The 17,103-nt window shown below is 39.9% G+C and overlaps 1 protein-coding gene across 1 annotated transcript; it reads right to left on the bottom strand.

Annotated features, from left to right (window-relative positions):
* Positions 1-78: 78 nt before the first annotated feature.
* On the bottom strand, positions 79-15,625 carry ube2g2 (ubiquitin-conjugating enzyme E2G 2 (UBC7 homolog, yeast)). The gene is made up of 6 exons (XM_061970860.2): positions 15,512-15,625; positions 15,066-15,101; positions 7,292-7,337; positions 3,697-3,815; positions 1,017-1,157; positions 79-928 (listed from the first exon to the last, which is right to left on the bottom strand). The coding sequence occupies exons 1-6, from the start codon at positions 15,552-15,554 to the stop codon at positions 816-818; spliced, it is 498 nt and encodes a 165-aa protein (XP_061826844.1). The 5' UTR covers positions 15,555-15,625; the 3' UTR covers positions 79-815.
* Between the last annotated feature and the right edge of the window lie 1,478 nt (positions 15,626-17,103).

Below are 17,103 nucleotides of genomic sequence, written 5' to 3'. Positions count from 1 at the left end.
CCTTTTCAGGGTGAAATCCCACCAGGACGTCATTCTAAAGAAAAATGATGCCGCACTAAAATGCACAAATGACACGTGTGATGTTGGAAGTGATCCACTTTATTTCTTTGAGTGCCAAACTTATTGACTTATTCCTCTTTTTGTCGTCAGCGTGAGTGCAGCTTGGCAAGCGTTTGAAGTGTTGTCACGTGAAGATGACAAGAAAGATGAAAAGACGAGCTAGAGGCCACTTGTCTACCAGCTCTCAGGTGGGATCAGGGAGGGCAGGAATTCCCCCGCCTCAAGCAGAGCCCTGCCCTGTTCACGCACACACACTTTGTAAATATTATGTAGCTCCCAAGATGCGTTGAGGGAACAAGCAGCTCACGGCCGCTCCAGGTCGTCCTTGCTTCTCGACTAACTGAAACAGCGGGCGCGCGGGGTCAAGGTTAAAGGAGAGCCGGGTCATGTTCCAACTTGTACACAAAGGCCAGTGTCAGCTGATTGTGTCCTGGTTTTGTCACACAGCAGCCGGGTCGAAACAAAAAATAAACAGTGGCTGCTTTCCAGCAAGTAAAGGGTCTATGATGTGACATCGCTTCCTGTGGATGCGATGAGCGGTTTGGTGTGCACGTGTTCTTGTGTCAGTCCTTCTGTGGAGTAGGGGGCGGGGCGGCAGGGGTCAACAATGATGTTATGCATGATCACTTGTAGTATGAAAACAGCGTTTATCTGCACTGTGACTTTTGCCCTCTGGTCCATAACCTCTCACACTCACTCCAGACGCGCACGCACACACACACACACACACACAGTGTTGGGCGACGACATCGTGTTTAAAGGCCCAAAGACTTGCGCACGAGCTTCTGGGCGAGTTTGTAAAATTGATCCCGATCCTCCCGCCACATTTTGGAGGCGTCCACGTTGGCTCCACTCTCGTCATTTGGTTCTGCGGAGGGAGAAGAGTCGTTGGGAGAATGAGTTCCCGTGGGGACGTGTCATTTTTTCAATGCTTGCAGCCATTAAGGGGTACCTACCTGCCAACATGCTAACCACGGACAGCAAGATCTTCTCCACGCTCTGGACCGGACTCCACCGCTCTGCGCTGCTCTCATAACCCATTGGGTCGTCCCCGGGGGCGTGCAGGATGGAGATGCACACACGGCCGTCCGGATAGACTGCAGCGGGGGGATAACCACGATCAGGCAGCGCGGAGAGCAGCCAGCATGCTCCCTCTAATACAATAGTAATAATGCCAACACTCAACTATGAGCAGCCGATTTTCTCTTCCTGCTGCTGCCGGTCACTAAGCATGGGCACCGTTCACATTTGAACTGATACGGTATCAATTCCCGGCACCTGGGAATCGATACTGGTGCTCAACGGTACCAATGTTCAATAACTTTATATCTGTTGATAAATATTATTTGTTTTTGATGAATAAATAAAGTTTCATTATTATTGCACCTTTTAAAAATGAGCTGATAACTGCTGTCCAGTTGTTGTATCTTGTTTCATTATCACATTTATGAGTCTCACTCTCAAGTATAACATTAAGTTGCAATTATAGTTGCAAGTCCAAGGCGTCAGATAGCAGTAGTGTATATTATTTGGTGTGTTTTTGTTGCGCCCTAAAAGCATACTTGCCAACCTTGAGAATTTGGATCAGAAGTTCCTATATAAACATTGCGCACTCACGTCGCCTTTTTGTATTGATTACTGCAGCTGTGCACTGGATTTATTCACAAATACAAACTACAACTCACAAACACTTTAGAGTTAGGCTCCACCATCAGAATTTAAGAACTTAAACTTATAAAGATCACATGGATATTATTCAGTGAGTTGATTCACCAAAACTAACCTGTTATACAGGAGGAAAAAGCACACAGGACGTTTCAATTGTTCACAGACTGGTCGCTCTCATCAGAATGATAAGACACTTCCGGTCTGCAGGTGATAGCATTCAATTGGGAAGAAACGCCCTACTGCCCCCTACTGACCAATGTGAATACTGATAAATGTGTAATGACAGCTCCAAAAACGAATTCAAACCACAAAATAAAATAAATAAATCAACACAAAAATGTGACACATTATGGGTGGGTCACATATGCATGTACAGTAGATGGCAGTATTGTCCTGTTTAAAAGTGTCACAACATTGCTGTTTACGGCAGACGAACTGCTTTACGGTAGACGAAAACTTGACTGCTGTTGTTGTGTGTTGTTACCGCGCTGGGAGGACGTTAATGAAACTGCCTAACAATAAACCCACATAAGAAACCAAGAACTCGCCCTCGATCATTAGCTGTTTATATTTTGGGAAAGCGGACGTGTGAACAGGTTGTCAACACGTCACTCAGGTCCGCATGGAGCTGGAGGGGGCGTGGCCTCCAGCTCCGCCTGAATTTCGGGAGATTTTCGGGAGAAAATTTGTCCCGGGAGGTTTTCGGGATAGGCGCTGAATTTCGGGAGTCTCCCGGAAAATCCGGGAGGGTTGGCAAGTATGCCTAAAAGTGTTAATACTCTAAGTATTGTACTTATTACACACCAGATGTTTCAGATTGTAATGTGCATCTTAGTTGTAGTTTAAATTAACACATTTGGAGGTGTTGAAATCGCCATGTTGACTTATTAATGCTAATCAGCAGCATGTCAATAGTAAAGCCAATGTATATTAGCGTCCAGCTGGTATATTTTTGGAAAGGTGGAGCCTTACGTTACTTACGTTGGACCGTTTCTCTGTTGGCATTGGAAATTGCAACATTATCATTTGGCTGAGCCCGCTCTCAGTGCTGCTTGAGTGATCGGCAAGTGCCGAAGTGCGACGAGCTGGCAACCGGGCGCGACGTCAAGCGCAACCCAGGTACCGCAATATGGCACAGTTGGACCTGCTAAGTGCGGTCGGTGTCAAAAAGTACCAGATTCGGTACTCATCCCTGCTGGTCACGCTGACCGCCGCATGTTTGTTTCCGTCTGGAAAAACACGAGCGATAACGTCGACAAATGAATTTCGCCAGGACAAATTGTTTTAATGTATTTGTCATTAATGTCGAATTGCTGAACCCCTAATTGTGACATATCCCAAAAGTGCCGTTAATGGCACATTCTTAAAAATTAAGATCTTAAGGATGTTTTTTTTTTTGCTGACTTTGTCAAATAGTGTGTTTTTTAAATACATGCAGTTGTAATGTTGCTGTGCAGATGTTGTTGCAATCACAATCAAATCACCACAATGATTGTGATATCTTGCAAACACAAAGAAGACACCCATCACATGATGCGGGCCTGATAAGTGTCTGGGCTTCCTGTCATGCGGGCGAGAGTCCTGCTTTCAGGTGTGCGCTGTCACGTCGACAGGTCGAGACTTTGATCTCGATTCAGCTCAAGGTGCTGCTTCTTGACCACTTTGTGTGTCACATGACCGCTTTGAGTCTAGTGACATCATTCAGGCACACGTCGCCAGACGTAAAAAATAAGAGGGTGTGCGATGATGATGATGATGATGGGCCAGCTGTCCTCTAATCAGTGCGGAGCGTGCTCAGACAACTGTGACATCAGCGCCCTCTCCATTCATCAAAGCGCTAACAACAAGCTAACACTCTCGCAGGTCCTGACAGGCCAACTGACGGTAATTCGATACTTCCTGTTTACTTCCTGTCATGTGACTGAGCAGCGTGGGGACTGGTTTAGTGGTGTGGTCCGCAAGACTTACTGTTGGGGTGAAACATCTCACAGGTGAATCTCATCTTGGGAGGGCTGAGAGGATAATCAGAGGGGAAGGTGAGGACGGCCGGGAAGACGCCGCCTTCAAAACACGTGTCCTGAGGACCCCTGAGACACGGGCCAGAACCACAAAAACGGCTTTAGTGGAACTCAAACACAGGAGGCATCATAACTGATATTCCAAAAAAAGAGCAAAACAAATAACGCGCAGCCCATCTTCGAGCGAGCAGGAGTCATGGCTAGCGACAGTGCTGAGAAAAAGCCAGGGCTGCATCGTTGTACGTTCCTAAAATGAAAAGTTGTAAACAAAAGATGTCCAAAGTGCGGCTCAGGGGACATTTTTAGTTAGCAGTGAATTTTTTTTTCTTTCATTCATTATGAATACAATTATTATTATTACTGCTTTATATACTAATCTTACTAGTTTGTTTTATTTATTTACTAATAAGTACATTAAAACAATTATCAATTATATTTTATTTTTAAATTAAAAATATTTTAATATTTTTTTTCCAGATGATGTACATTCTTAGTTATTCTCCAATGGAGACGCCTCCAAGGTGGCATTTTCCTATATCATTGCCAACGTTCCCTCTAAGGTGCGCGCCTGCGCACTGCTCAAGCGTCCTCTGCGCACAGCAAATATATGCCGCGCACCAAATCAAATCCCATCTGGATTCTAAACAAAAATAAACACATTTATTCTGTATAATTTTGCAATGCAACTCTGAGTGACAGTGACAACAAGCGGCCCTAACGGCGTTCGTCAACACCGTTCAATTGAACACCGTTCAATTATTGTAACGTCTATCGAGATGCTTTGAGGACAGGAATTATATCGATCACTTTATTGAGAAAAACTGTTTATATTCGGCCATAACCACACCAAAAACATGAGTAAAAAACTTCTCTCTGGAAAAACTAGTCATTTTCTGCCGTACAAACCAGGCCAAAACCAACTTGTCATCTGTCACCAACACGCATACCACTAAGCCACTGGTGCGTTTATGGCCACACAAAAAGTCGGACAACTCAAACACCACACAAAGTTACACTATGACTCCTCAGTCATACGTGTGCTTATTCTACTGTCATTTATTATTAATGTTAATTTATTTATATTAATCATGGAATGCTGTTACTAGAGAAAGTTACAGGAATGCACACTTCATCCTATGCTTACATTTCATTGTGCAACATGTGGATGTTTAAGGGGAACTAAATGCGATCTCTGAAAGGGGTACAAATGATTTCCAAAGCAGGACCCCCACCCAGACATATTGTACAATACTAATCCATAGCTTATGAAAAACAAGATTTATTTTATTTTCATTGCAAGTGGACCAAATCACTAATATTACTAAACAATCTCATGAAAATGACTCCTCTCATTTGAGTGTTATTATAAAAGATTGGTTTGAGACAGGTGTGCTGCTGGTATTGCCACATGTGATGTTGCTCACATGTGCTCCACTGAATGCTCAGGGAGTTTTTGTGTTTGCTCACACACATGAACAATTAGAGGGAACATTGATCATTGCCATGTCTTTTTATTGTCAATGATGCTGCGAGTGTTTTTCCAGGGTGTACCCCGCCTTCCACCCGAATGCAGCTGAGATAGGCTCCAGCGACCCCCTGCGACCCCAAAAAGGGACAAGCGGTAGAAAATGGATGGATGGATGGATAGTCTAAAGCATGTTGTGTTGCAACTTACCTGTGTATGAAAAGTGCTATATAAATACAGTTTTGATTGACTGATTGATATAATAATAATTTGCTTCAGCATCTGCAACACAAAGCTGAGATTTGAAAGTTTTGTTCATATAACTTTGCATATTTTGACCTACATTGGATTGGTTTTGGCATCTTTAATGCACAAAATGTATTCATGTTAATGTGTAGTTTTTTCATGTTAAAAGTCATAAAACATGTTTAAACAAAAGATATGCGGTTTTGTTCTCTTAATGGACCAAAAATGAACCAAACTGTGACCTTAAAAATCAACGCTCACAGTTATGCCGTCTGTAACAAAGTAAGTTATGCTGCTGTGGTATTAAAAAAAATAAGTTTTTCATCTTTAAAAATGTTTTTCTAGTGGTTCAAATAAGAGATTCTCAGCTGGGTACCGTCTCAGGTAACGATGGGATGTGGGACAGTGATGTTATCAGGCTCAATTGAAGGACACACTGACATGAAACGTTCACGGTTGCCGCCTTCACTGACATCATGTAGACGGGAAACACCTCAGACACCCACGACAAGTTTATTGGTGGTAAAAGTCCCCGTCAGCGCCGCAGCAACGATACAGAAGGACACCACATAATTTTTTGGACTCCATTTGCTTAACATTTTTTATACTTTCCCCTAGGGTTAGGCGATACAACAATGTCAATGTATACAGCGAGGAGAACAAGTATTTGAGGCACTGCTGATTTTGCATATTTTCCCACTTACAAAGCATTAAATAGTCAACATTTTTTCATATGTACTCTTCAACAGTGAGTGAAAGAATCTAGAACAAAAATCCAGAAAATCAAATTGTATGATTTTTTATTTTTAAATTTGCATTTTATTGCTTGATATAAGTATTTGATACATTAGAAAACAGAACTTAATATCTGGTACAGAAGTCTTTGTTTGCAATTACAGAGGTAAATGGGTTGTACTTGTATAGCATAGCGCTTTTCTACCTTTTTAAGGAACTCAAAGCGCTTTGACACTATTTCCACATTCACCCATTCACACACTGATGGCGGGAGCTGCCATGCACGGCGCTAACCAGGCCCATCAAGAGCAAAGGTGAAGTGTCTTGCTCAAAGACACAACGGACGTGACTAGGATGGTAGAAGGTGGGGATTGAACCAGTAACCCTCAGATTGCTGGCACGGCCACTCTCCCAACTTCGCCACGGAGGTTAGACGTTTCCTGTAGTTCTTGACCACCTTTGTAAACACTGCAGCAGGGATTTTGGCCCACTCCGCCATACAATAATGTGTATTATTTATTCCACATTTCTTGGTTTTTCCGTTGTGTTTTACTTTTGTAGCTGTATGTAGAAATGGTGCAACTGATTGCATCAGTTCTGTGCTCTTTCCCTCTTGTTTTTGTGTGTTTTTTAACTTATTGTTTGTGGACTTTTTGTATATGCACTGCAACCACATAATTTCCCTATCGTGGGATAAATAAAGTTTATCCTATCTTAACTCTGTCTGCACCCGTCCGTCACTCAAGAACCTCCGTGTGCAACATAAGCTATGCTCATATTGTTACATGACGGAAAAGCAGCCTGTAGGGCTTTACCTACAAAAGTCTGTCCCCAAGGTAAATGATCAACAATATCATTACGCTATGTACTAAAACTACTGCAGCGATTTGTAGTACATGCCTTTGTAATGTTTTTCAAACAATATTTCGTATCCAAAAGTTAGTTGTTTTTTTAAAGGCATGGTGGTGTTGATTTGGGATACTAGTGTTTAAATTTACGAGCTTGGTCGTGGCACGAAATGAGCACGTAAGTTGAGGTACCACTGTACTTCCGTCTACACAGTGGTTCTTGTCACGAGAGAATAATTGACAGTACTTACATGATGAGCGCCTCCCATTCAAAGAAGTTCTCCTCGTTGGCTGGACCTGGAAAGACACAGGATAACACACATGACTTTGTCACTAGGCAGCATGTACTAACATAACTAAACAATAAGTAATAAATACATGGTGGGTGGATGAAAGTTCCACAAACATTTATTGCTACATTACAAACCATTGTTGCTAGGGATGTAACGGTACACAAAAATTTCGGTTCGGTACGTACCTCGGTTTAGAGGTCACGGTTCGGTTCATTTTTGGTACAGTAAGAAAACAACAAAATATACATTTTTTTGGTTATTTATTTACCAAATTTGCAAAATCTTCCACCAAAAATATTTTTCTTAGTGGAATATTAGATGTGAAGTAATGGGAACCTTGGATAGGTCAATAATTCATAATAACATTGATTTTGATTCAATATTATGTTTTGAGCAATGACAGTTTGAAAGAAAAAAACACCAGCTTTGTTTTATTAGTCAACATTGCAACTTTTTCTAAATTACATTTAACCTTTAAGCTTTTTTATTTCACTTTTGTTATGTTTTTGTTTATTTTAATAGTATTTTTAGAATGTGCCGTGGGCCTTTAAAACATTAGCCGTGGGCCGCAAATGGCCTTCGGGGCACACTTTTGACACCCCTGCTATAGGTAATAAAAATTTTTATCTGATAAATCTATGGATAAAAAGCAGAGCCTGGCGACGCATGCGCGTTTATCATAACTCTCTCGCTCTCTCTGTCTCTGCCCCTCCCTCACCAATGCTGCTGCACGCACAATTTGTTTTGTTTTCAACCCCTTCTTAACCCTGAACGTACATTGAAAATACACGCAACCCTAACTCAAAATGCCGGACATTTGAGGCATTTAAGAAACTCCGTCCTGACAGCCCCGCAAAAGAGGACATGTCCGGTGAAAAAAGGACGTATGGTCAGTCTATCGTAGCCCGGTCGCTGTTAGCATGCCGTGTGTTGTGCCTCGGTGTGCATTGTTTACACAACGTGCAGTACGCTACTTAATATGTCCATGTGGAAACTCGTTCGGTACACCTCCGATCCAAAACGAAACCCCCGTACCGAAACGGTTTAATACAAATACACGTACCGTTACACCCCTAATTGTTGCTGTTGTTTATTTTGACAAAGACCTTAACGTGTTTCTACAATAGGTGGTGAAAATATTAAGTCGGTGCTTTCTGGACGTAAAAACCTGTCTGGCAACTAACAGTTGCTTACAGCAGTGGGCGTGTGCTTCATCAGTATCACTCCGCTTGGAAAAGCTGCACACTTACACTGCAAAATGTGCTTATTGTAGCCATTAATCTTGACTTCCTCATTTTTATTTATATAAAAAAAAATCTGCACAATTTGTTGCATTCATTTTTGTTTGGTAGGTTAAAGTTTTATATATATAGTGCTCCTGAGTTAATGTTGTTGATCAATTTGAATTAATTACTATTTATTGAGTTTATTATCATTTTATTTTTCAGTATCATATGGCTCAAGTCGGTCAAAAAATGTTTATAGTTTGAATAACGATTTTTTTTCCAGGCAAATTGACGCACTTTAAATGTTTTCTGTTAAAAACTAAAAAACTATTTAATAAAGTTATTTTTTGTTATAAGTTGATCTATACACATTTCCTGTTTTTTTTGTTTTATGTAAAAACAGATACAGTTATGCAGAGGTGTATAACAATTATATTAACAAATGATATTACTTATAGTCGGGGAGTGTGGGGGGCGCAAAATGCTTTCTTCTTCCTCGGGGAGGCGTAAAAGGAAAATAATTGAGAAACCCAGCTTAACAGCTTTGAGGAGCAGGATTTCTGAGTACCGAATTTTTCGGACTATAAGTCGCAGTTTTTTTTCATAGTTTGGCCGGGGGTGCGACTTATACTCAGGAGCAACTTATGTGTGAAATGATTAACACATTAGCGTAAAATATCAAATAATATTATTTATCTCATTCACGTAAGAGACTAGACGTACAAGATTTAATGGGTTTTAACGATTAGGAGTGACAGATTGTTTGGTAAACGTATAGCATGTTCTATATGTTATAGTAATATAATACTTATTCAGCCTGTTGTTCACTATTCTTTATTTATTTTAAATTGCCTTTCAAATGTCTATTCTTGGTGTTGTTGTTTTTTTATAAAATACATTTCCCCAAAAAATGTGACTTATACTCCAGTGCGACTTATATATGTTTTTTTCCTTCTTTATTATGCATTTTCGGCCGGTGCGACTTATACTCCGGAGCGACTTATACTCCGAAAAATTGGACCTACTTAGCCTGTCTGGCGAAGTGACCAGGGTGTGCATTACTTCCTGCAATAATTACATGTTATTAAGAAAAAAACTACAGCAGTGACGTCATAAGTTGCTTGTCACTGCTCAACAACCATACCTGTGACGACATATGTTACAAAAGGAAATCTCTTTTCCTCAACAATTGGTTCAAGAATGATATTATTTTAGAGAGTCAGCTTTTCAATAAGGAAGGTCAACTTTTTAATTACCAAGAATTTCTCAACCATGTTAAGGTCCCTGTGACTCCCAAACAATTTGCTATTGTATTTGATGCCATTCCAATAGGTGTTGTTATGTTGTACAGGGCTTACTCATCTCCTCTTTCTGCTGTAAAAATTGTGAATGATCCACTTGACACTCCTGTGGGGGAACTTTGCTTTGATCAGAAAAATAACAGAAAAATCTGCAGCTTATTCCAAAATGATTGTGTGTCTGTCTCCAATGTAATTGCGCTCTGGAATAATGTTGTGAATGACATCTGCTGGGTCAAAACGTGGTCCCTTCCTAACAGGTATTTACTTACCAACAAAGTCAAAGAGATATCTTTTAAAATCATTCATCGTTATTACCCTGTAAAGACTGTGATGGTTAGATACAAGGACATTGATGTTACCTGCACCTTATGTAACATGCATCCAGAGACTGTTTACCACCTGTTTTGGACTTGTGAAAGCACTCGATCACGATGGCAGGGCATCGGTCGCTTCATCCTGGATAATATTCATGACAAATTTGTGCTTTGTTTTAAAGATGTGATATTTGGTTTTACACTGTATGAAAAAAAATTGGAAAAGGAATTTTACCTTTGCAACCTCATTATACTATTGGCTAAGTTTTATATTCATAAATGTAAGTTTCGCAATACCCGGCCTGTTTTTTGTGCCTTTAAAAAAGATTTAGAAGTCTATATTAAAACACTCTCTACCTCTAACAACCAAAAAGCTGTGAAAACGATGATGCTGTGTTCCAAATGTAAGTTATTTACTGAGATTGAGTGAGCCTATGGCTTTGCACTTTGTTTATTATATGTGTACATTTTTTGCATTCTATTTTAGTTACTTTGAATTTACAAACCCTATTTCCATATGAGTTGGGAAATTGTTAGATTTTCATTTCATTTATCTCCTTCATTGATGTGCATCTTTAATAGACATTTATACCGCAATTATTCAGTTATACATTTACACACCAATGCCTGAGAAGGAGTAGGATGAAGAAAAATCGTATATTTTCCTGCCCCCTTCAACATAATACGTAGTCTTAATGATTTATAAACCAACAATTACATCCAAATATAACGAAAGATGTAAATATAAACGGAATACAATGATTTGCAAATCATTTTCAACACATATTCAGTTGAATATGCTACAAAGACAACATATTTGATGTTCTGATAAACTTTTTTTTTTTTTGCAAATAATCATTAACTTTAGAATTTGATGCCAGCAACACGTGACAAAGAATCTGGGAAAGGTGGCAATAAATACTGATAAAGTTGAGGAATGCTCATCAAACACTTATTTGGAACATCCCACAGATGAACAGGCAAATTGGGAACAGGTGGGTGCCATGATTGGGTATAAAAGTAGATTCCATGAAATGCTCAGTCATTCACAAACAAGGATGGGGCGAGGGTCACCACTTTGTCAACAAATGCGTGAGCAAATTGTTGAACAGTTTAAGAAAAACCTTTCTCAACCAGCTATTGCAAGGAATTGAGGGATTTCACCATCTACGGTCCGTAATATCATCAAAGGGTTCAGAAAATCTGGAGAAATCACTGCACGTAAGCAGCTAAGCCCGTGACCTTCGATCCTTCAGGCTGTGCTGCATCAAAAAGCGACATCAGTGCGTAAAGGATATCACCACATGGGCTCAGGAACACTTCAGAAACCCACTGTCAGTAACTACTGTTGGTCGCAACATCTGTAAGTGCAAGTTAAAACTCTCCTATGCAAGGCGAAAACCGTTAATCAACAACACCCAGAAACGCAGTCGGCTTCGCTGGGCCTGAGCTCATCTAAGATGGACTGATACAAAGTGGAAAAGTGTTCTGTGGTCTGACGAGTCCACATTTCAAATTGTTTTTGGAAACTGTGGACGTCGTGTCCTCCTGACCAAAGAGGAAAAGAACCATCCGGATTGTTATAGGCGCGAAGTTGAAAAGCCAGCATCTGTGATGGTATGGGGGTGTATTAGTGCCCAAGACATGGGTAACTTACACATCTGAGAAGGCACCATTAATGCTGAAAGGTACATACAGGTTTTGGAGCAACATATGTTGCCATTCAAGCAACGTTACCATGGACGCCCCTGCTTATTTCAGCAAGACAATGCCAAGCCACGTGTTACATCAACGTGGCTTCATAGTAAAAGAGTGCGGGTACTAGACTGGCCTGCTTGTAGTCCCGACCTGTCTCCCATTGAAAATGTGTGGCGCATTATGAAGCCTAAAATACCACAACGAAGACCTCCGGACTGTTGAACAACTTAAGCTGTACATCAAGCAAGAATGGGAAAGAATTCCACCTGAGAAGCTAAAAAAATGTGTCTCCTCAGTTCCCAAACGTTTACTGCAGGGGTCGCCAACGCGGTGCCCGCGGGCACCAGGTCTCCAGTAAGGACCAGATGAGTAGCCCGCTGGCCTGTTCTAAAAATAGCTCAAATAGCAGCACTTACCAGTGAGCTGCCTCTATTTTTTAAATTGTATTTATTTACTAGCAAGCTGGTCTCGCTTTGCTTGACATTTTTAATTCTAAGAGAGACAAAACTCAAATAGAATTTGAAAATCCAAGAAAATATTTTAAAGACTTGGTCTTCACTAACTGACAAAGAAACAGATAACAGATTTGGTGTCCAGTTCAAAGTGTGACATGATTTATTTAAAAATTTGAGAGTTGACTTTTGTATTTTACATGAGTTATTATTTGTACAAACATGGTGCAAAGTAATTCATGATTTGTTAAAAAATGTTAGTGGCTAGCTAGTTAAAATGGGTTATTGTGATTTCACAAGACTGTCTTAGAAGTGATCATTTGAAAATGTTCAATTTGAAAAATGTGCACTTAAGAGAAAATATTTAAAAAAAAAAAGTGTTGCATATTGATATATATCTGTTTCTATATATATTTATTGTGAGAAATCATTAAGATGATCAGTTTTTCCACAAGGATAAATATTATTTATATATATATATATATATATATATATATATAATATAATTATTAATAATAACAGAGTTAAAGGTAAATTGAGCAAATTGGCTATTTCTGGCAATTTATTTAAGTGTGTATCAAACTGGTAGCCCTTCGTATTAATCAGTACCCAAGAAGTAGCTCTCGGTTTCAAAAAGGTTGGTGACCCCTGGTTTACTGAGTGTTGTTAAAAGGAAAGGCCATGTGACACAGTGGTGAACATGCCCTTTCCCAACTACTTTGGCACGTGTTGCAGCCATGAAATTCTAAGTTAATTATTATTTGCAAAAAAAAATAAATAAAGTTTATGAGTTTGAACATCAAATATCTTGTCTTTGTCGTGATTGATTGATTGAGCCTTTTATTAGTAGGTTGCACAGTGAAGTACATATTCCGTACAATTGACCACTAAATGGTAACACCCGAATAAGTTTTTCAACTTGTTTAAGTCGGGGTCCACTTAAATTGATTCATGATACAGATATATACTATCAGATATATACTATCATCATAATACAGTCATCACACAAGATAATCACATTGAATTATTGACATTATTTACAATCCAGGGTGTGGAGGGGGGGGGGGTATGGTTGGGTTTGGTTGTTATCATCAGTCATCAACAATTGAGAACAGAGAAATGGATATTGGAACAGTGTAGGTCTGACTTGGTAGGATATGGACAGCAAGTAGTGGGCAGAGAGAGAGAGAGAGAGAGATCAGAAGGCATAAGAAAAAGTATCTGCATTTGATTGTTTACATTTGATTATTAACAATCCGGGGAGGGTGTTAGTTTAGGGTTGTAGCTGCCTGTAGGTGAACTTTTATTGCGGTTTTGAAGGAGGATAGAGACGCACTTTCTTTTACACCTGTTGGGAGCGCATTCCACATTGCCAACCTTGAGACCTCCGATTTCGGGAGGTAAGGGGTGGGGCGCTTGGTCGGGGGTGAGGGGCGTGGTTAAGAGGGGAGGAGTATATTTACAGCTAGAATTCACCAACTGGAGTATTTCATTCATATATATATATATATATATATATATATATATATATATATATATATATATATATATATATATATATGTATGAAATACTTGACTTTCAGTGAATTCTAGCTATATATATTTATTTATTTTATTTTATATATATATATATATTTATATATATATATATATAAATAAAAGAAATACTTGAATTTCAGTGTTCATTTAATTACACGTATACACACACATAACACTCATCTACTCATTGTTGTAATTGCAATACAATTCCGGGGCAATGGCACCTATCAAATACACAGTAATGAAAACACAGTTCTACTAAATGTACTGTGTGTTATGAGAGTAGAGTATGTGTGTGTGTGGCCCTTTAATAGGTGACAGCATGTGAGGTGAGTGACGTCAGTGAGTGTGTGGGCGAGAGAAGAGAGGGAGCTTAGCGTGAGTGCGGGGTAGGGACTAGTTGGTTTTGTGTTGGATTGGCTGTGTGCAAGCAATCAATAAAGCAAGATTTGCAACTAATCGCTGGACTCATCATTCACCCTAAAGTCGTCCGCTGTGGAGACCCACTGCTGGGTAAGGTGAAAGGTGTTGCCCCGAGCATACATCGGACCTGGAGAAGTGTCTCCCCTGCGCTCTTAGACTATGGTCTCGTTCTTCTGCTTCGTCTCCTTGTGTGCGCACACTGGACTCAGGTCCGCATGGAGCTGGAGGGGGCGTGGCCTCCAGCTCCGGCTGAATTCCGGGAGAAAATTTCTTCCGGGAGGTTTTCGGGAGAGGTGCTGAATTTCGGGAGTCTCCCGGAAAATCCGGGAGGGTTGGCAAGTATGCACATTGATGTGGCATAGAAAGAGAATGAGACCTTTGTTAGTTCGGAATCTGGGTTTAACGTGGTTAGTGGAGCTCCCCCTGGTGTTGTGGTTAGTGCATTCAATTGAATATGGGTTGAAAAGGATTTGCAAATCATTGTATTTCGTTTATATTTACATCTAACACAATTTCCCAACTCATATGGAAACAGGGTTTATATGTCGCACCCAAGGCCAAACTATGAAAAAAACGTCGACTTGTAGTCCGAAAAATACGGTGTATATTTTTTGCATTCTATTTTAGTTACTTTGAATTTACAACCCCCTGTTCTTTAATGTTTTTATACTTACTTTGATTATTATTTTCAACTGTTTGTAAATGTTGAAATTTATAAATAAAGGTTTATAAAAAAATAAAAAAAAATAAAAAAATTAAAATAAATAAAAAAAACATACCTGCGACGATTCCTTCCGGTGGGTTGAGCGTCAGCTCTGTAAACACACGCAGGTAAACACAGGTTACTTCCGGCCAAATCTTGGCTAGCATGCTAAGATGCTAACAGACATAGACGCTGCTAGCAGAAAGGTAGCATCACAACATCATCATCACCACGTTCAGTATTAACATGAACATTGTCATTAGTTCCTGAATAGATGTAAGTCAAGAAGAACTAATAATTGTGCCGTTTAAGCTAAACACTCGCCAGAGAACCGCCTAGCAAAACAAGCTAAATATATGAAGTTTACACTGTCCAGGTCCAACTTTCTATCTACTGGCACGTAAAACGGAAACGTCTCCGTTGAACATTCTGAAATGTTACCGAGTTACACAGAGTGTACACGCTATTAAAACGTGTATGGTGACAGCGAGAGCAATGTTAGCGAACTGCATTTCTACTTACGTTTGTATTCGGCCATTAGCCTCTTGAGCGCCGTGCCCGCCATCGCTGCCTGCTGTCAGTAAGCAGCAGCGGGTCCTGAGTGCGCATGCGCACAACGACGTGCGTTTGCTAACACTGCCCCCTCTGGCAGGGCGTGTAACGTCTTATGCTGCTTGTGGCATCCTTGAATTACGGAGTGAAATTGCTGCCAAAACTTCACAAACACACACAAATGTTTTTTTGTCACGCCCAACAATTCGCAAGTAAAAACAAAATCTGTATTTATAAAAACGATTTGCAAGTAAAACATTTTTTTTCTTCGATTCAAAAAACTGTTTCCACCTGAATTTTTTCTTCTTCAGTTAAAACATGTTTTGCAACCAAATTTCTTCAATTTAAAAAACGGTTCGCAAAAGTATAACAACTTTTTTTACCATTAACATTTTTTTTTCGCAAATATAAAAATATGTTTCTTCAATTTGAAAAAAATATTCAATCAATCAATCCAGTCCACTTTATTCATATAGCACATTTAGACAACAAAATGTTTCCAAAGTGCTGCACAACAATATTAAAAACAATATTCAAATATTATCCATAGCTCCACCAATGACTGAATAAAAACAAAAAATAAGTACACTCTACAACAACAGGTGGTGCTGCTGAGTCAATTTATGGCTCATAGTTACTATTATTTGCATGTGGTGCAGTCCGCCAAAAATAACAAAGAAGGGGGTAAAATGGTCAACAAAAGATAGGGGAAACAAGCTCAACCTGTAAGCTTCCCCCTTCCTTCTGTCACTGTTTTGCTCACCACCCTGCTTCTTCTTCAATGTTGTTTTTGGCAGACGGCACCATGCGCAAATAACAGAAAATTATTTTTTTACTTGCGAAACGTTGGGCGTGAGTGAAATTTTTTTTGTGTTTGTGGAGTTTGGGCAGTAATTTCCGTCCATATCCATATCTGTCCACATTATCTACCTACTCAGTGGCCTAGTGGTTAGGGTGTCCGTCCTGAGATCGGTAGGTTGTGAGTTCAAACCCCGGCCGAGTCATACCAATGACTATAAAAATGGGACCCATTACCTCCCTGCTTGGCACTCAGCATCAAGGGTTGGAATTGGGGGTTAAATCACCAAAAATTATTCCCGGGCGCGGCCACCGCTGCTGCCCACTGCTCCCCTCACCTCCCAGGGGGTGCTCAAGGGTGATGGGTCAAATGCAGAGAATAATTTCGCCACACCCTAGTGTGTGTGTGACAATCATTGGTACTTTAATCTTATAATTCAAGTTTTTTTGTTTGTGTGTGTTCGTAAACACATCTTCCCAGTGTTCCCCCTTATTTGTGTTCTTTTATGTGTAGAGACGCCAGTCGCTACAGTTTAAGGTCATCCTTGGTTGGTTCCTGGAGCCAACACTAGTCTTAGTAAAAAAAAGTCTTCAGATTTGCTGCTATGGTCATGGGATGAATTACAAAAGGATCTGAGGCTACCTGAACTCATCACTTTGGGGCCATTCTAAAGTTTGAAAAGCTGTTTCTAAAGGGCACGGTACTTATTTTTCAATTGTTTTTATTGAATATATATATGTTTTTTTAACCTATAGCGTATTTT

Source organism: Nerophis lumbriciformis, linkage group LG13 (assembly GCF_033978685.3).
Source record: "Nerophis lumbriciformis linkage group LG13, RoL_Nlum_v2.1, whole genome shotgun sequence".
Classification (NCBI taxonomy): Eukaryota; Metazoa; Chordata; class Actinopteri; order Syngnathiformes; family Syngnathidae; genus Nerophis; species Nerophis lumbriciformis.
The sequence above is the reverse complement of the archived record's forward strand: the minus strand, read 5'-3'. Positions and strand labels throughout refer to the sequence as shown.

Bases quoted from the DNA above. Each gene is read 5' to 3' on its own strand.
- ube2g2 (XM_061970860.2), bottom strand. From the start codon at position 15,554: ATGGCGGGCACGGCGCTCAAGAGGCTAATGGCCGAATACAAAC. The intron at 15,102-15,511 runs GTAAGTAGAAAT...GTGTGTTTACAG, and splicing joins GCTAATGGCCGAATACAAAC to AGCTGACGCTCAACCCACCG. The intron at 929-1,016 runs GTAGGTACCCCT...CTCCCTCCGCAG, and splicing joins CGTGGTTAGCATGTTGGCAG to AACCAAATGACGAGAGTGGA.